The 19476-nt window shown below is 42.4% G+C and overlaps 1 protein-coding gene across 2 annotated transcripts in view; it reads right to left on the bottom strand.

The window, feature by feature from the left end:
- Positions 1–210: 210 nt before the first annotated feature.
- Positions 211–19476, bottom strand: part of tcerg1l (transcription elongation regulator 1 like) — a 39080-nt gene continuing 19814 nt past the window's right edge. The window contains exons 2-13 of one of the 2 annotated variants that reach the window (XM_015962470.3): positions 17768–17904; positions 8441–8559; positions 6838–6906; positions 6690–6768; positions 5709–5788; positions 5173–5300; positions 4944–5095; positions 4779–4860; positions 4579–4681; positions 4287–4376; positions 4042–4160; positions 211–2716 (exon numbers count right to left, since the gene is read on the bottom strand). In XM_015962470.3, the coding sequence (XP_015817956.3) occupies positions 2560–2716; positions 4042–4160; positions 4287–4376; positions 4579–4681; positions 4779–4860; positions 4944–5095; positions 5173–5300; positions 5709–5788; positions 6690–6768; positions 6838–6906; positions 8441–8559; positions 17768–17822 (1233 nt within the window). In that variant the 5' untranslated portion in view covers positions 17823–17904 and the 3' untranslated portion in view covers positions 211–2559. The remainder of the gene's footprint in view (positions 2717–4041; positions 4161–4286; positions 4377–4578; positions 4682–4778; positions 4861–4943; positions 5096–5172; positions 5301–5708; positions 5789–6689; positions 6769–6837; positions 6907–8440; positions 8560–17767; positions 17905–19476) is intronic. The other variant, XM_015962469.3, reaches the window with a different exon arrangement.

Genomic DNA, 19476 nt, shown 5'->3' with positions numbered 1-19476 from the left:
ATTTTCATATTCACAACCGTAAAGTGTAGTTATTCAAGGACAAACTTGGCAAAAGACTCATGTTTTGGATTATTCATTGTATCTTATTTACTAGATTTTTGCCTGACGATTTACTTAGACCTTGGGAAATTAGAAATAGGTGTGTGTGTGTGTGTGTGTGTGTGTGTGTGTGTGTGTGTGTGTGTGTGTGTGTGTGTGTGTGTGTGTGTGTGTGTGTGTGTGTGTGTGTGTGTGTGTGTGTGTGTGTGTGTGTGTGTGTGTGTGTGTGTGTGTGTGTGTGTGTGTGTGTGTGTGTGTGTGTGTGTGTGTGTGTGTGTGTGTGTGTGTGTGTGTGTGTGTGTGTGTGTGAGCGCCACCCAAACTTACAGACACTGATCTATTTTAATTTCCAAGGTTTTCAGAGCCATGAGAGAGGCACAGCAGTAAAACTCCAAGGCTAAGACAAATTTATCTGAACCGATTCTGATCCAAGTCCAGCAGCCAGTGAGACTTTCTGCAGAATGTCTTATTCACTGGAGTTTGATTAGCCCAGAGCTAAAGTTAAGGAAAATGATAATCAAGTCCATTATGAAAAAAGTGAAGTTCCCTGTAAACTTATTGAATCTGTCTGATTACTCAATCTGAACATGAAGACTTAAACACTCTGTGTTCATCTGTCATAGATTATCACAGGTTTCTGGCTGACTTAATCACAAATGTGTTCTGAACCTGCAGGGAATGAAGAACAGTCATACAGCCTCAGAAATAGGATCCTTTTAGCACAGAAGGGAGGAGGTCCAACCAGAACAAACGACACAAATCTGTCCAATACATAGACAAAAAGACAAACATGGGTCACCAAGGTGAGGCAGAAGTAACATCAGTAACAGTTTGTCTTCTGATTTTTTAAATGACAAGTTAACTCCCATTAGCCATCATCACACACTGCATTTGACCCATCCCCATGGTGAGCTGCAGCTGTGGCTGTGCTCAAGAACGATTTGGTGTTTTAATCCCCCAATCCAACCCCTTAAAGCTGAGTGTTAAGCAGGGAGGCATTGGTTCCCATTTTCAAAATGAAAGAAAGAAAATGATCTTTTATGTAGCACCTCTCAAGGTAAAAATCACGAAGGTGCTTCATAAGAACCAAAAAGTTCTAAATATAAAGTCTTTGGTATGACCCAACCAGGACTTAAACCTTGATCTGCCAGTCTCAGGGCTGACACTCATTCCACTAGGCCACTGAGAAGGTTGTAAAATAAAGTTAAATTGAATAGACTACATTTTGCTGCCTTCCTTGAGGCAATTAATTTTTCTTAATTACTTATTTAATTTGTACACATCTGTGAAACGTTGCATTTCCACATCAAGCTCCTGATAGACGCGTGTGTTGGGTCAGGCAGGATTTAGAGTTTAATTCAGTCTTCTGGTCAGATTACAACACCAAAGTCTATGGGTCTTCTCTCTGTTTACAGGGTCCACTCAGAACAACATTTAGATGCAGATTTTTATCCCCCAGCTCGTTTTATTTGTATTATGATGCTGTCTGATGACCAGCACATCACAAACATCTTCGTTTAGGAGTTCTGTGGAGAGCTTCTGAAAACCCAATACCTATAGGAGATAGATGGCTCTTTGACCTAGAGAACCAGAGATGGGTTCAGAATTAACTGATTCCACTGTGGTGAGGTTGTGGTCCTCGCAGAGGAGCATAAGTCCTCCCCCTTCCTGGGGGTGAAGTTGGAAAGAGGAGTTTTGTGCTGGAGAGGACATCTATCCCCTCCATCCTCAGTAGCTCAGCATCACTGCCCCATCTCTGCTGAGTTATTGTTCTTATTGCTGACTCTGTGGCTTTGAAGAACTACACCTCTTGTAGCTGTTGTGGAAATATAAAAAGTAGTGTTTTTTGGTGCAGCCATCACACTCGGGATCTTATTTGACCTCCTCAAACACTTAAGAGATACTGAAGCCTTTCAGATTAGATGTTCTACATCATGGTGAAGGATGAGGACAGGTAGTCTTCCACTGAATCACTTCAGATAAACATGACCACATGAATGGCTCAGAATCTCAGCTGTGTGATAACATTAGGTGAAAAGGACAGAATTATTTAATTATTTACAATTTTTGGGTGGAAACAGTGTTTTTTTTCTACCTTACTGGTGCTCTCTCTGCCCCCACTCATTTTACTGACCTTTGACCTCATTAGTCACAAGACGACTTAAACACTAAGTATGTTTTACAGTCCTTGATGCATCTGTATTAAACGCTTTTGATAAAACATCCACATTCTGATCTCTAACATCATCTCATTTGTTTCTGGAAGCAATGTTGTTGTCCAGTTGAACCAGCTCGACTTGGTCCAAGTCAAGATAAATGCATTTCTTCTCAGACGTGAACCCGATGGTGCTGTTTATTGTGCTTAAAATATCTACAAAAACAAATGTGAAGTCCAAACAGCTGTTCCAAATCTGATCCCAGTCCAGTCAAGTTTCTGCAACAAAATCTGAAGAACCCAGAAAGGTATGGGATTCTGGCCAGATTCTAGATGGTTCTCTAAACTCCATCTTGTTTGTGTTTTTATCTCATCTTCTTCTGTCCATCTTTGATATCCTTGTCTCGTTTTTTTAAGGATTTGATGAACTGGTTAAAAAGAACCTTCTGTTCCTTCTTCCTGTTGACTGTGTGGAACCGCTGGTCGCCACGGTAACGACCACAAAACTCTTTAAAGGTTGATCTGCAGAAATAAAAAAAATAATATTATTTTACTAGGGTTTCATTCAGGGCGAAGTGAGCCATGGTTGCCGCTGTGACCAATCATCAAACAAAAACTTGACAATGGTGTTTTCGTGGAAACGCGGCAACTTCGGATTCTGCATCTTTCAGCCTGTTTCCAGTCAAATCATCTGGACGTCATTCAGGTTTTTGTCATCTTTGGGTTTTAGCTGTTGTAAGCTGGTTCCATAAAGACATGGACAAAATTGTCGGTACCCTTCAATCAATGAAAGATAAACCTACAAAAAAAACCACAAAGCAGAGCGCCTTGGGAAGACCGAGGAAAAAACAACCATTTGCGCAAGGAAAAAAAACGCAGGCTAACTGGAAGTGAACACTTCTTTCCATATCTGGGCGGGGTGTAGCCGGCCTTAGTGTGGTTTATGTTATGTAATGTTTATTACCATTCAGATTATTTCTCTTTGATTTGTCATCAATTGTCCACCTCCACGTCCAGGGAGGTTGTCTACAGTCCCATGGATCTGAAATTTCTGAATATGTGCAACTGTAGTCACGGGAACATCTAGCTGCTTGGAGATGGTCTTCTAACCTTTTCTATAGTTTTCTCTCTAATCTCCTGATACAACTCTTTCCCCTTTCCTTTCCCTTCCTTTCCTTTCCTTTCCTTTCCTTTCCTTTCCTTTCCTTTCCTCTAGTCCATGTTGAGTGTGGTACACACCATGTCACCAAACAACACAGTGACTACCTGGAGCACTATATGTAGGTCCACTGACTGATTACGATTGCAGACCCCTGTGATGGTAATTAGTTGACACACCTTGAATTAACATGTCCTTTCGGCCTCGTTATTTTCAGTTGTTTGTAGGGGTACCATCATGTTTGTCCAGGCCTATTCCGTCAGCTTATTTATTTAAATAGTTCTGTTGAAGCATGGTTGAAAAGCAATGTCTGACTTTCGTTGGTTAAATTTCATAGAGTTTTTATTTATTATTTATTTATTTATTTATTTATTTATTCATTCATTCATTCAGATTCAAGTTATTTCTGTGACCACTGTGGGTTTTTCTTTCATTGGGCACCAACCATTTTGTCTACGTCTGTTTATCAGATGTCTTTAGTAACGGACTCAGGACCATTATCAGTGAAGTGTTGGCAAAGTCTGAATGAACAGACTCACAGCAAAGAAGGCAACACTAAATGCTGTTGGAACCAGAACTGCAGCAAATTAAGTGGTTGATAAACACTGAAGGTCCAAGAGAGGTCAGATTTTACAGGAACACAGCTGAATAATTAAAAAACCTGCGCTGAATAATAAATGAGAGATACCTGCTGGTGATCTTTGCCTCCTCAAGCAGCAGTTTAAATTCTTCTTGAGCTTTTTGCTTTTTACTCTTCTTCTCTCTGTACTCATCTTTCAGTCTGCTCTTCACAAATTGATCAAACACCTGCACAAAGACACAGATGACCCCGATGTCACAGTGACACCATCATCTCACCAGAAGAACACACTGCAGCAGCTGTCTGTGGTCAGGGATGGTACAAGAGAGAAATTACAATGGCATCAGTTTAACCTGTTTTCTCTGATCTGAGGTCAGCAGCAGGTATCGAGGGTCAAACACCATCTTATGGAGCTCCTTCTCCCAGGTGGAGAACGCAGACACCTGAAAGCCAGCAGAGATCTTCATTTACAGTTTAACTTCAGACATCAAATAACAACTAGCTGTTGTGGAGAGTGGGTCTTTAGCCCACACATGTATCAGTAAACCACATGAGAATGATATTAGAAATGTCAAATAGTTAGGTGGGAATTCATGATCTTTTGTCTGAATTTTCAAAAGAAGGTGGTCATAAAACATGTTGTACCCCTCTCTCCAACATCATGTCTCTAAAATGAGTGATCCGGAGCTCCACTGGAAGGATCTTAACTTCTCCTCCATGAGGGACAAGAGACAAAGACTCGTCAATTCTAGAGAAAAAATATGTCGAGAGTCACAATGATCAGTGATGATGACATCATCAGACCCAAGTCCAGATTAATCTGTGATTGGTTTGCCTGGACTTACCTCTTTTTCTTAGAGCTGTGTTCTTCCTCCTCATCATCATCATCACCATGGAGACCATGCAACTGACAGATGGAGCTGCTTTCTAACCCATAGAAAAAGGTTTAAGTTAAACTGGGCTGAGAGACAGACTGTTGAGCATACAGAAATACAGAGAAGGTGACAGACCAGATGATGTTGTCCTCTTCCTCTTGTGAGGTGGGTTCTTGATGATGTCGCTGATGTCATAATTAATCAGCTCTTCTGGTCTCTCCCACACAGAAAGATGAATTGTGGGATTGAAGAAGAACACGCGGTCGTCTCCAGTCCAAACAACACACCTGAGCTCACAAATGCACAGATGTCGCTGATGAGACAGAAATGTGGTGGTGCAGAGGAGTGGGGGGTGGGGGGTTACCATGGTGATCCTGGGATAGGTGTGGAGGCAACAGGACGCTTGTCTTTATTTTCCTCTTCCTTTTCCTCATCTACATCTGACTCTTCCTTGTCTTCTTCCTTTGTTTTGTGTAAAGACACACCAACACACTGCAGCACACACACACACACACACACACACACACACACACACACACACACACACACACACACACACACACGAGTTTTGCACTGTTTTAAACCTCTGTTCTTTGATTTAACTGAGTTTCCATTTGTTCTAGTAAATTTCATATTTCATGAAACATGGTAAACATTCATTAAATTAAAAACTGATTTAGTGATAAGTTAGTATTTAATTAGACCCAAGGTATACGTGAAGGAACACCAAGCAGGTAAACTAAAAACTCCTTTTCCTGAGGGGAAGGAAACAGACAAACCAGCAGGTTTAACAACACAGAAACAGGAAAAACTGGGGTAAAACTTCCAAACTCAACAACGACAAACAGATCATGATAGTGATAGAATTGATGTATGTAACAACATGATGTAATAACTCACCTGTCTGTTGTCGGATGTTTCCTCAGCTGTCCTCAGCACTAACGTTCCTCTGCATGAAACTTTTCCTCTCCCTGGCCTTTCTGACAGACACAATGAAAACAACTTTAACTCATGATTTATTTAGTCTGCATGGAGGTCAGGCAGTCATATGAACGCTGACGTTTTTTGTAAACATATTACTGCCTGGTCTGGACGGGTCAGAACCACCAGACAAAGTCTGTGATCAGGTCATCTTGGCCTGGGGTTTATTCTGGTCAGGAGATCACAGACTAGTTTAGTTTCATCACTGATCATAGTTCGATCCTGATTTCTGTGTTCAATAACAACTGTCAGTTTCAGTTCGACCGTGAGAGTAAAGACATGGAGCTGCTGAAAGAGAAAACTGATCAAAAATGACAAATGAACACATTTCCTCCAGCTCAGTTCGATCAGCAGAAGAAAGAACTCATGTTGACACAGGAGGGAATGTAGTCATGTGATTGTGATGTCACAAACCATCAGTCATGAAGAAAAACCTGTGCTCTCTAACAACTAAGAATTCTTTAGCTAACATGTTTCTAGCATTTACATAAAATTATCGATATTTACCCATTTTTCATTTTACCCAATTACTTTTACATTTACCCAACCCTACACAATAAGGACCTAATATATAGTTTACCCTGCATTTACTTAATATCAAACATTTTCTTTACATTAACTTCATAATATCCAAAAACTGTGATAAATTCACTCAAAATTTACTTAACCTTTACCGGTCCCCAGTATCTGAACCACAAGTCCACAGTCTGTGGATGGTGTCATTGAAATCATACGCATGTTGTGTACCTAACTTTTACAAATGTTATAGCTTTGACAAAATGCTAATTACAACCCAAAATTTAGCAGTCAGAGACAACTCAAGACTAACTTAAATGAAGCTGAGGAACAGCTTGTGTTGATATCTGAGAAACTGAGAGACAGAGGAAGAAGAGGTCTCACTGTGTCTGATGCCAGTCAGCAGGCTGAATTTAGTAGAACATCGTGAAGACAGAAAAGAGGGACAGACTTCTTTTATCATCTGGAAAAAGTAAACACAGATTTAAGTAGTTCAATTTTTTAAAAAGGTTATAGAAAGTGAAAGACGTACCTGAAGAGGAAAGATGGACCATTGGTCAATGCAGAGCTGAGAGCGACTGATGGGTCCAAATACACACTTCTGTAACAGAATTGTTCATTTACTTTAAAACACTTTACAAACGTAAATATTAATGTATCTTCCCCTGTCCTCCATCATCCTCTCATAGACAAAGAGGTATTGAATAACAGTTGGACAGATAGACAGATAAGCCTGTCCCCGTTTTAACTGATGAGACTCTGTTCTGGATTATTTATTTCACTGTGACTAAAACTTTTGTCCATTACAGACACACTGAATATGTTGTCAGATATTTGACTAAATCAACTTAAAACGACGGTGTGTATTTCCCCTGGCGATAGGGGGCAGTACATACCTAAAACATTGACGGAAAGCCATTAGTGTCATGGTCTGTGTCGGCGTCTCATCTCATGTGTCTCCTTTTGTCCATTTGTTCTCTAGGTGCTCCTTTTGTGTCCTCTAGCGCCCTCATGTGTCATGTCTGCGTCTCTATATGGTGTTTTCTGTTTGTAGACCTTTTTATCATCCCCTCAGGTCCAGTGTTCATTTAGTTATCCTCTGTGCCACAAGTTGCAGCTCCAGCCTCTTTGTCCCCAACTGTGTGTGGGTGTGTGTCCATTCCCCAGTTCATTGTGTGTGTGTGTGTCCATTCCCCAGTTCAATGTGTGTGTGTGCTTGTCCATTCCCCATTCCTGTTTAGATTAGTGCATTTGTTTCTGTGTGAGGGTGTGATGGTGTGTGTGTGTGTGTTAATTCTTCCCGCAGCCTTTAGGTTTAGTTTGCCCTCCTCTGTTTCTGTTTGCCCATTTTGATTATTAGGTTCACCTGTCTTCCCTCCAGCTCTCACTCCACACACCTGCCGCCATTTTCCCTAATCACTTCTCCCTGTGTATTTAAGCTCTGTCTTGTCTGTGTCTGGTGTCGGTTCATTGTTGTATGTTGTCAGCGTTGCTCGTGCTCTGTTGTGAGCTTTTGCCTTCAGGTCTTCGTGCTCTTGGTTGAGCTTTGTCTCCAGGTTTTTGTGCTCTAAAAAAAAAAAGATTTGGGTGGTCCTGTTCCCCAGGACTTATTGGACTTTGGCTCACTGCCTAGGATTACTTTTTGTTCTTTATCCTCCAAATAAAAGGATTTTTACTTTGAATCTACTTCTGCCTCTTGTCATCTGGGTATCTGCATATTTGGGTCCTAAACATCCTCAGAACGTGACAATTAGGGTCAAAAAACCCTGGGAGTTCAACCTCTAGCAAAATAGCAGGCAGACTCACTTTCATCACTGGCAATGAGTGAAGAGGTAAATGTGTAAAACAGTGTTCATGAATGGTGAAAGTTTTGTAACCCTTTGTTACAAATCAGTAAATGCATTTTGTCCTCATGGGCTCCTGTAGCAGGAAACAAGGCATCTAACATGGCGTTGCCCAGAAACTTAGATCCACTCCCATGTGTTTTAGACCTGATTTTTATGGTTGTATGTAACAAAACCGCCAATATTTTTCAACAACTGGGCATCATTTAATTTATTTTCAACAACACCCAGAGATTAATGGTAAAAACAACCGTTGTCTCTTTAAATAAAAAAAAACTGACTTATCTGTACCTGCATGGGTGCAGCTGGCCTCCTCTTATGGCTGATTATTGGCTGACAAGGTTGGACAGAAGAACAAACCTTGTCATGTTTTGACCTGGGAACCATCTCCGCATCCCATAATGTTGCGCCTGCAAAAAAATAATTGAATAAAAACACAATTTCACAAACTGACTATTCAATCAAAGTTAAAATATCAGACATACACTCAACAAAAATATAAACGCAACACCTTTGTTTCTGCTCCGATTTTTTAAGAGATGGACTTAAAGACCTAAAATTCATTCCATATACACAATATTACCATTTCTCTCAAACATTATTCACAAATCAGTCTAAATCTGTGATAGTGAGCACTTCTGCTTTGCTGAGATAATCCATCCCACCTCACAGGTGTGCCACATCAAGATGCTGATCTGACATCATGAGTAGTACACAGGTGTACCTTAAACTGCCCACAATAAAGGCCAACCTGGAATGTGCAGTTTTTTGCTTTATTGGGGGTTTGGGGACTCAGAATCGGTCAGTATCTGGTGTGACCACCATTTGCCTCATGCAGTGCAACACATCTTCACATAGAGTTTATCAGATTGTCAATTGTGGCCTGTGGAATATTGGTCCACTCCTCTTCAATGGCTGTGCGAAGTTGTTGGACATTAGTGAGAACTGGTACATGCTGTTGTATACGCCGGTCAAGCACATCCCAAATATGCTCAACGGGTGACATGTCCGGTGAGTATGCTGGCCATGCAAGAACTGGGACATTTTCAGCTTCCAAGAATTGTGTACAGATCCTTGCAACATGGGGCCGTGCATTATCTTGCTGAAACATGAGGTGATGTTCATGGATGTACGGCACAACAATGGGCCTCAGGATCTCATCACAGTATCTCTGTGCATTCAAAATGCCATCAGTAAAATGCACCTGTGTTCTTCGTCCATAACAGATGCGTGCCCATACCATAACCCTACCACCACCATGGGCCACTCGATCCACAACATTGACATCAGCAAAGCGCTCACCCACACAACGCCACACACGCTGTCTGCCATCTGCCCTGAACAATGTAAACCGAGATTCATCCGTGAAGGGAACACCTCTCCAACGTGCCAGACGCCATCGAATGTGAGCATTTGCCCACTCAAGTCTGTTACGGCGACAAGCTGGAGTCAAGTCAAGACCCCGATGAGGACGAAGAGCATGCAGTTGATCTTCCCTGAGATGGTTTCTGACAGTTTGTGCAGAAATTGTTTGGTTATGCAAACCAATTGTTTCAGCAGCTGTCTGAGTGGCTGGTCTCAGACGATCGTGGAGGTGAACCTGATGGATGTGGAGGTCCTGGGCTGGTGTGGTTACACATCGTCTGCGGTTGTGAGGCCAGTTGGATGTACTGCCATATTCTCTGAAATGCCTTTGGAGACAGCTTATGGTGGAGAAATGAACATTCAATGCATGGGCAACAGATCTGGTTGACATTCATGCTGTCAGCATGCCAATTGCACACTCCCTCAATGCTTGTGGCACCTGTGACATTTTGCTGTGAGACAAAACTGCACATTCCAGGGTGGCCTTTTATTGTGGGCAGTATAAGGTACACCTGTGCACTACTCATGATGTCGGATCAGCATCATGATGTGGCACACCTGTGAGGTGGGATGGATTATCTCAGCAAAGCAGAAGTGCTCACTATCACACATTTAGACTGATTTGTGAACAATGTTTAAGAAAAATGGTAATATTGTGTATCTGGAAGGAATTTTAGATCTTTAAGTCCATCTCATGAAAAATCGGAGCAGAAACAAAGGTGTTGCATTTACAATTTTGTTGAGTGTATTTGTTTTACAATAAACTTTCAAAGAAACATAGAATTGTGATTTTGGTGTCTGAAAAAATCTGTTGTTTTACATATATATCTATCTATCTATCATCTGTCTATCTATCTATCTATCTATCTATCTATCTATCTATCTATCTATCTATCTATCTATCTATCTATCTATCTATCTATCTATCTATCTATCTATCTATCTATCTATCTATCTATCATCTGTCTATCTATCTATCTATCTATCTATCTATCTATCTATCTATCTATCTATCTATCTATCTATCTATCTATCTATCTATCTATCTATCTATCTATCTATCTATCTATCTATCTATCTATCATCTATCTATCTATCTATCTATCTATCCATCCATCCATTTTCAGCAACTTATCGGGGGTCAGGGTCACGGGGGCAGCAGCCTAAGCAGAGAGGCTTAGACTTCCCTCTCCCCAGTTACTTGGGCCAGTTCCTCCAAGGAATCCTAAGGCGTTCCCTGGCTAGCCGTGAGACATAGTCTCTCCAGCGTGTCCTAGGTCTCCCTTTAGTTCTCCTCCCAGTTGGACGTGCCCGAGCCACCTCATCTGGCTGCTCTCGATGTGGAGGAGCAACGGTTCTACTCTGAGCCTTCACACCCTATCTCTAAGGGAGAGCCTAGTCACTCTGCAGAGAAAACTCATTTCAGTCACTCGTATCCGTGATCTAATTCTTTCAGTCACTAACCAAAGCTCGTGACCATAGGTGAGGGTAGGAACACAGATTGACCAGTAAATAGAGCACTTTGCCTTCTGGTTTAGCTCTCTCTTTACCACGACAGATCGGTACAATGCCCGCTTCACTGCAAACACAGCACCAATCCACCTATTAATCTTGTGCTCCATCTTTTCCTCACTCATGAACAAGACCCCGAGATACTTAACCTCTTCCACTTGAGACAAGACCTCATCCCTGACCTAGAGAAGACATTCTAACCTTTTCAAACTCAAGACCATGGTCTCTGATTTAGAGGAGCTGATTCTCATCCCAGCTGCTTCACACTCGGATGTGAACTACTCCAGCGAAAGCTGGAGATCACGTTATGATGAAGCCAACAATACCACATCATCTGCAAAAACAGAGACCCAATCCTTAGGCCACCAAAACAGATCCCCTCAACACCTTGGCTGTGCCTAGAAATCCTGTCCATAAAAATTATGAACCAAATTGGTGACAAAGGGAAACCTTGGCGAAGTCCAACTCTCATCGGAATCTAGCCCAACTTACAGCCGGTAATGCGGACCAAGGTCTGACACAGTCATACAGGGACCTAATGGGCCATTCCCATCTGTACCGGGTCGGCCCGGGCCGGGTAGCGTAGGTTGTTTACATATCTGGGTGGCCTGGAATTTTCCCGGGCCAACCAAGGCTCATTCTCGGCCCTCTTCCCGAGGGGTACTGCTTCAGGCCGACCAGGGCCAACACGCCCACTGCTGACAGTAAATTCACACCTTCCATTAGAGCAAGCCTCTGATTGGTGGGTAGAATCAGCCCATTCACACCTTCCATTAGAGCAAGCCTCTGATTGGTGGGTAGAATCAGCCCACATGGGCTTAAGGCAAGGATGTGTGGAATCACCCGGGCCAGGCTGGGGCCGACTGGGGCTACCCGGCCCGGGCCGACCCGGTACAGGTGGGAATGGGGCTTAACAGCCCGGATCAGAGGGCCTGGTACCCCATACTCCACAGCCAGGACAAAAACCAAATTGCTCCTCCTGAAACCTGAGATTTCATCAGCTTGCTTTAATACTGTACTATTTTTATGTTTTTCACTTCCAGATGTGGTTAACAGTAAACAAATACACATCATTTACCAGTCAATACCACCATATTTGTTTTCACCATTATTTGATATCTATAATTTTGGGTTTGAATCACTTCTCTCCATGATGTCCTGGTGTTTTATTCTCAGTAACTCAGTCTCAACTGATGTCAGCGCATCTGTTTGTCATTTGGTAATCTCTCCTCTCTGTATAAATAGCCCCCACTCCATTCATCCCACAGTCAGGCCCTCCATTCATGCTCCTCTTGGATTCAATTGTATTTTTGATTATTTTTCCCAGTTTTAATGCCACCTGCTCCGTGTGTGACCCAGTTTTGTAAAATGTTGTTGTTAGATTTTGCTGCTCTTTTATGGCCATGCAGAACTTTCTATTCATTGGTCCTTTCATGAGTTCATAAACATATGCAGGATTTAACCATTGGTATCTGGCCCTGATCCTCTGGAGCCAATACCCTGCATATTTTTGTTGTTTGGCCATTCATCGTTAGAATTTTCTCTTTAGCAAGATGTCAAGCTCAAGCAGACGTGCCAGGGGAGAGAAACGTCTAAAAATATGCAGGGTAGGGGCCCTCAAGGACATGACCGAACAGACCGCAAATCAGCTTCTTGCTGAACCCATCACATTAACCTTTAATTTGAGTTTGTCTGTTTAGTCTAGATTTTCCCTCTTCAAAACGTGAATTCTGCTGAAATGTAATTGTTCACTACTTTATCTCTTGAACACCTGCTACTTAGGTGTGAATCCTTTATTCAAGAGTCAAGAGAGTCAAGAGTCAAGAGTCATTTATTGTCATATTTGTCATTAGTGACCAACTGAAAGTTTTGAGGGTAGGCGAGGTTTAAAAAAGGAGGTGGTTGTTATGCGAGTCTTCATTTCATGGTGAATGATGGATCATTTTCTCCTCCTTTTTCTCTGTTGACATATTTAATCAGTGTTACATTTAAATGCAACACACACAGCAGGCACCATTTGTGGCTCTGCAGCATCTGCAGTTATGACTGAAGCTCTTTAACCGTTTAGTGTCCTTCCTTGTTTGTGATTGTTTCTGAAGCTGGTTTAAGGTTGATATGGTTTTCTCTCTTGAAGTTAACCGTGGCAGACGTCTGCCTAGGTTAACTTCTGCAAACATCCATCCAGGAAGCAGGCTTTAGGGTTGACGGTATTTTTCTGCACATGGTTTTTGCTTTTGTACAGAAGCTTCTGAAATATGTTTGCTTTTAGTTCAACTTTTCATTGTGTGATTTAATGATAAAAAGAACGGACCTGCATTTGTATAGCACTTCAGTCAGAGGACTCCAAAGCACTTTACGCTACAGTGTAGGGATGTGTATTGGTGAAATTCTTGCAATACGATACGCATCACAATATTTACGATACATTCAGTCAGACCTTAGTGATTTTTTTTCTCAGTTCATTGTAGAAATATTCAATAAACTGTTCAAACTTATAAGTAACATGTTTAACATGAGGAATCTGAACCATAATAGAGGGATTAACATTTCACTCATTGCACACTGCTGCCAACTAGCGGCTGGTGTTTGAATTGCACCAAAATAAAAGAAAATACACAAACGTTTGCATGTAAATTCTCCCAAAAATTGGATACACGGCTTTTGAATATCGATGTAATATTGCAGGGCAAAATATCATGATATATTGCCATATAAATATTTTCTTACATACCTACCACAGTGTGTTATTCATCAGTTAACACACACATTCACACAATGGTAGGGAGTTTAGCTGCCCTGAAGCATGATGACAGAGGCAAGGCTGCTGTGCACAGGTGCCACCGGTCCCTCTGACTACCACCAGCAGGCCAGCCAAGGAGAGTGAAGTGTCTTGCCCAAGGACACAACAGACTTAGCAGGGTGTGAACCTGCAACCCTCTGATTACAGTGCAGGAACTTAACTTCTCTGCCACCATCTGTTCTTCAAACCAATGTGATGAGATGTAAATTTACTTTCTTTCTAACAATTCAGCCTTTACAGGCAAAAATTAAAGTTGGTAAATCTTGCTGATTTATTTAGTTTCTTTTGTTTGCAACTAAATCAGGACATTTCAAATAAATCTGTGGTGAAAATGCTTCTCAGCTTATGAGCTAAAAAGTAAAAATGGAACAAGATAACATGAATACATGACTGGAAAGGCACATCACAGGTATAAACTCTGTGCAACAGAGTGTGAGTGGTAGCAGGTGAAGTGGGCATGGCTTCAGCTGACTAGAAACACCAAAAACTATATAAAACCTGAGTTTCCTTCTCACTGGTTCTGAATCAGACCTGCAACAGTTCCTTTTATTTTGGTCTTCTTTCCAAACATCTGAGTATTACAGGAAGTTCTGTCAACTCTGACAGAAGTATGGTGTTGCAGGACTGAGCTCCTTCATTTACTCATCTTCATTTCTTCCAGGATGGGGATGGGGTGCTGCTGTTTGGATCGCTGGCTGTAATGCACATAACACACAAGCTTGCAATATGAAGAAGGACAACACCTGTCCCCCTCCAGCTCGGCTGTGTGACTGCACTAACCTCTCCTGTGGGACCCTCACCATGTGACCCTCATGTCCATGCTGTCTCTGGAGGAGCAGACAGGAAACAAGATCTCCTGTAACCTAAAATGAACCAAAGCTTCCTCCCAGTTTCTCTTTAAGCTGAATTTAACATCAGTTTATCATCATGAAACGAAAGAATAAAGTGGAACAAGAACTTCTATCTTCTATTTCTCTCTCCTTTTAACTTCTCTGTGTCCCTACATAAAAGAGACAGATGATCACGCTGCAGCCGCCATCACTGACCCCGCTCCCTCCCCAAGACCGGACCTCCCGACATCTCAGCACTCGGTCTGACTGAGCTCTTCCAGGAGAAACAATAATTAAATTATGAAAATAATAACGCGTGTTTGGAGGAGCGTCCTCCTCTCTCTCTCTCTCTCTCTCTCTCTCTCTCTCTCTCTCTCTGTCTCGGTCGCTGATCGAGCGGGCAGAGCGCGCAGCGTGACAACCCGCTCAGTTAACATAATTTACGGCCCAAATCCAACAGAACTGGTCCTGCTGATTCGATTCGGGTTCGGTCTCAGGTTACAACTCCAGCGCTCAGCCCTGCAGTACCACATAAAGGCAGATCAAAGTTTCCTACCCGGTAAATGTGGAGAACACCGCTCTGACAGATTTGGATGCTGCGCTGGTGCTGCCGTTAAAATAACAAAACCCCATTCCACTGTAACTGATTACTCTTCTATGATGCAGAATTGTTTACGCCCACATCTGATGCATTAATTATTTGATTATTTTCCTCAGCTCTATCCTACACGTCCCGGTCGGCCGTCGGGGGTGGGGGTGGGGGATGCGCGCAGGGTTTGGGGGCCACAAAGAGAGGGCTCGCGGGCCACGTCCAGCCTGCGAGCCGCCATTTGCGGACCACTGATTTAGAGTCACCAACCTGACATGCATGCTTTTGGTCTGCAGGAGGAAACCTAAGTACCGTTAGAACATGCATACTCCACACAGGAAGGCTACAACAGGGTGTTGAACCTCTGAAGAAACAGTGCTGCCAACCGACCTGTAACTTTATTGACTGAACATGTCTGAGAAGCAACTCGGTCAGCAGAGAATAAGTGCACAGAAATAACATACACATTAGCATTAGATGCTGCAGGTTCTGTAATGTTTTAATCCACCAGAAAGAATGTTTCAGTCAACACACACACACATGCACACACGCACACACACATCATTATGATGAGTCGGAATCACAATAAATTCAATTTATTTTCATCCAGACGTGCAAAACTGCTCAGCTGCAGCACTTGATAAGAAATAGTAGGTTCTATTAACTAAGTGTGTGTGTGTGTGTGTGTGTGTGTGTGTGTGCGTGCGTGCGTGCGTGCGCGTGCGCGCGTGTGTGTGTGTGTGTGCAGGCTGTCATACTGTTCATCTGAGTATCTTTGTGGTAACCCAGGAGTCTGCAAGTCCTGTCCTCGAGGATCACTGGCCTACATCTGTTGGACGTTTTCTCCTGCACCGCGCCTGATTCAGGTAATTTGACCACTTGAATCAGGTGTGTTGAAGCAGTCATATATGTACACTTTGCAGGAAAATTATCACTGAGGCTCATGCACTGGCCACTGATAGCTTTTACCTGCATGACAGTTCTCTGGGGAGTTCCCGTACCGCTGATAGCTCAGACACATACTGTGGTCTACCAGTCAGATCATTCACAGTCCAGGGCAGAAAGGGGGTCTCCACCTGCATCATAATTAGTTTTCTCATTCAGAGCCAGCCTGATGGTGAAGAATCTGCTGAAGAGGTCAAAAGCAAGATTTTCACCATCCAGATGATCTGAGAAAAGAAACATAATAGTCTCCTCCACTCCAATTTAGGGATGGCAATCAAAGTGGAGCTGGGCCAGATGTGGCGGGACTCCAGTTAGTCTCTGGTCCCGGATGATTCACTTTGTAGTCTTTGTGATGTATGAAGAAAATTCATCTATCTCTCTTTTCCTTCCCTCTCTCATCCATTTTCAGTTGGGATATAAAAGGGTGATTCATCAGCTTTTGAATGGAGATTAACTGTGTGTGTGTGCACATCAATGTGTTTAAACACACACACACACACACACACACACGCACACACACACACACACACACACACGCACACACACACACACACACACATATTCCGCAGCTGTTATCTGTTTCATTTAAGGTGTTTCAGCCCAATGTTCAGACATTTAGTTTTATCCATCTTTGTTCCCTGATCCCATTCACTTTCATTATTTTTCACTTTTTTCCATCCCTCCACCCTCTTTGTTTAAGCTGCCTCCTCCAGTTTTCCACAACATTTTTGATGCAATATTTCAGACTAGAAGGATAAACATAGCAGGTCCAGAGGTTACCATGGAAACACAGCTGTCACCGTTAACAGGAACCAATGGTCACCATGTTACAGCTGTAAACTGAAAATGCCTGCTACAGTGCACCCTCTCTGATTTTGGGCACCTCAGGGGATGTTCCTGTTACCATTCCTCCTCGCCCTGAACACCTTGGATTCACATCACCTGGAGAAATACTCCAGTGATTGTGCAGAGGTGTGTAGAAGGAGTATCATGGATGGGTGGACTTTGTGGACTGATCAGCAGGAACCATCTCCTCCTTATTGTAAAATGTAAAAAGGCTAAGGAGATTGTGATCAACTGTAGGAAGAGGAAACACACACACTGACTCATAAAGGTCCCGAGTGAGGAGGTGGTGGGCAGTGTCGCGTTGAGTGGCTACACGTGTAACAAATGATCAATAAGATGTGATAATTCCATATAAATATGAAATATCAATCTGATTGATCTTTAAATGTTTAATCAGAAGATTATAGTAACTTTACTTATTCAGGGACCATAAACACACTTCATATGAATTCAGTTAGAGTCAAGTTTAGTTGATAAACATTAATTTATTTCTATTTCCCTAAACTAATGATTATACAAGACAAGTGCTGGAATGGAATGTATGTAGTAAAATGGGATAGACATGCAGTGATTCAATGTGATGCGTGGAATGATGGACTGGAAGCTAAATGTTTTAGCAAAACCTTTCTTACATGTCTGAGAGAGTTTGTGGAGTGGGTTGTAAAATCGATTTGGCTATATGTTTGTATAAGCTAAACAAAACACCATCCGATGCCAGTGTGCAGAGGTACCTTTGTATGTGTTGCTCCCGGCGGCCCGGAGGAAGGGCAGCCCGAATGGTGTCATCGGAACACGAGACCACAAGAACCCAAAGAGTCGTAGCTCCCCTTGAATTCAGCTTTCACCGGCCATGAGATGCAACCAGGACCTGCAGGTTAGATGTCTATCTGAGGTGTTGAGTGGCTCTTCAAAGAGCCGTTGTGTCTGTAATCCCTCGCAGCGTTGCAGAGAGGCTTTGACTTGATGGTTTCAAAATGCTTTTTCCACTGATTTGGCCAAATCGGAAGTCAGCTAGAAACTGAATTATTCAGGAAGTAATTCCAGTTTTATCATATCACGTTGTTGATTAATTTGGCAAAGTTGAATTTGACAAGTTTGAGGGCATTACCAAAAATACCTCAGAAGTCACTCCTTCCTTCAGATACAAAGATGGTTAACTCTTTGTGTGAAGGAGAGTGTTTAAGCACTTATGTGAAATGGATGTTAAACATTAATAATAACCGTATTATAATATGTATGAGTATACATATTAACTTGTTAAATCAACACATTTGATTATTTCAACCTATAATTTGTAAAGTCACTTAGGAACTTTGAGGTGGGTGCACTTCATTCGGCGTGAGGATGCAGTGATTTCGGCTGCAAGAGGCCTTGACTGAGAATGTTATTTCTCAGGACTGGAGCAGAGTTCTTTGTTGTGGGCCAGACAGATGGTGTTTTTGTGTCTGCAAAAGAAACTTAATTTCTGGTCAATTTGTTGGTGAAAATTTAACCACTGATACATTACAACAGCTATAAATACCTCAGTGTGCACTTGGACAACAGACTGTAAATCAATAAATCTGATCTGATTCACCGGACTGGAGGATCATCAGATGTAAGAGACGAAAAATGAGCTGCTGCTGGTTTCAAACATTGATGTTGACCTGTGCATGCTTCCAGGCATCAATCTGCTGACTGATCTTCTACCAGTCTGGTCGCGAGTGCCATCCTGAATGCTGCGACTTGTTGGAGAAGCAGCACAACCATCAGAGACCAGACACTCAGGCAGGATCAAAAGATGGAATCACAAAGCCAGAAAAGTGATGAGATAAAATCTGGTAACACTGGAAACAGAACAAGACAGGGACAGGTGGTCTCTGATCAAGCTGGTCTCCTTCCTGGGTTTCATGGTCTGCCTGTCTGTCTGTGGGTATTTCTGTCTAATTTAGCTTTTTCTTCTCAAATGGTAACTACAGTTAACTGGAGTCTGTGATTGTGTGTGCGTGCGTGCGTGCGTGTGTGTGTGTGTGTGTGTGGGTGGGTGTGGGTGTGGGTGTGTGTGTGTGTGTGTGTGTGTGTGTGTGTGTGTGTGTGTGTGTGTGTGTGTGTGTGTGTGTGTGTGTGTGTGTGTGTGTGTGTGTGTGTGTGTGTGTGTGTGTCAGAATGTAACGGTTAGAAATGGATGGTGATTGCTGATTTTATTTCAAGGTAAGGTCTGAGCACAAAGTGGCCAGGGCAACACCAACCAATCAGGCTTATTTTAAAAAATACATGCATGAGCCGTATTAGCTTCTACTAGCCGAGACATGCTCTGCTTTCTCCTGGATGCTAAATCAACAACAGCCTTTCCAGTCATGAAACAAAATGGGTGAGTCCATGATTACACATAGATCTGTCTTTTCTAATCCTAGCGTTTCTGTCTGTTTTTAACTGCTAATGCAGGAAATAGGGGTAGAAG

This window comes from Nothobranchius furzeri, chromosome 16 (assembly GCF_043380555.1).
Source record: "Nothobranchius furzeri strain GRZ-AD chromosome 16, NfurGRZ-RIMD1, whole genome shotgun sequence".
NCBI classification, from domain to species: domain Eukaryota; kingdom Metazoa; phylum Chordata; class Actinopteri; order Cyprinodontiformes; family Nothobranchiidae; genus Nothobranchius; species Nothobranchius furzeri.
Note: the sequence above shows the minus strand (reverse complement) of the source record. Positions and strands in the feature narration are given on the sequence as shown.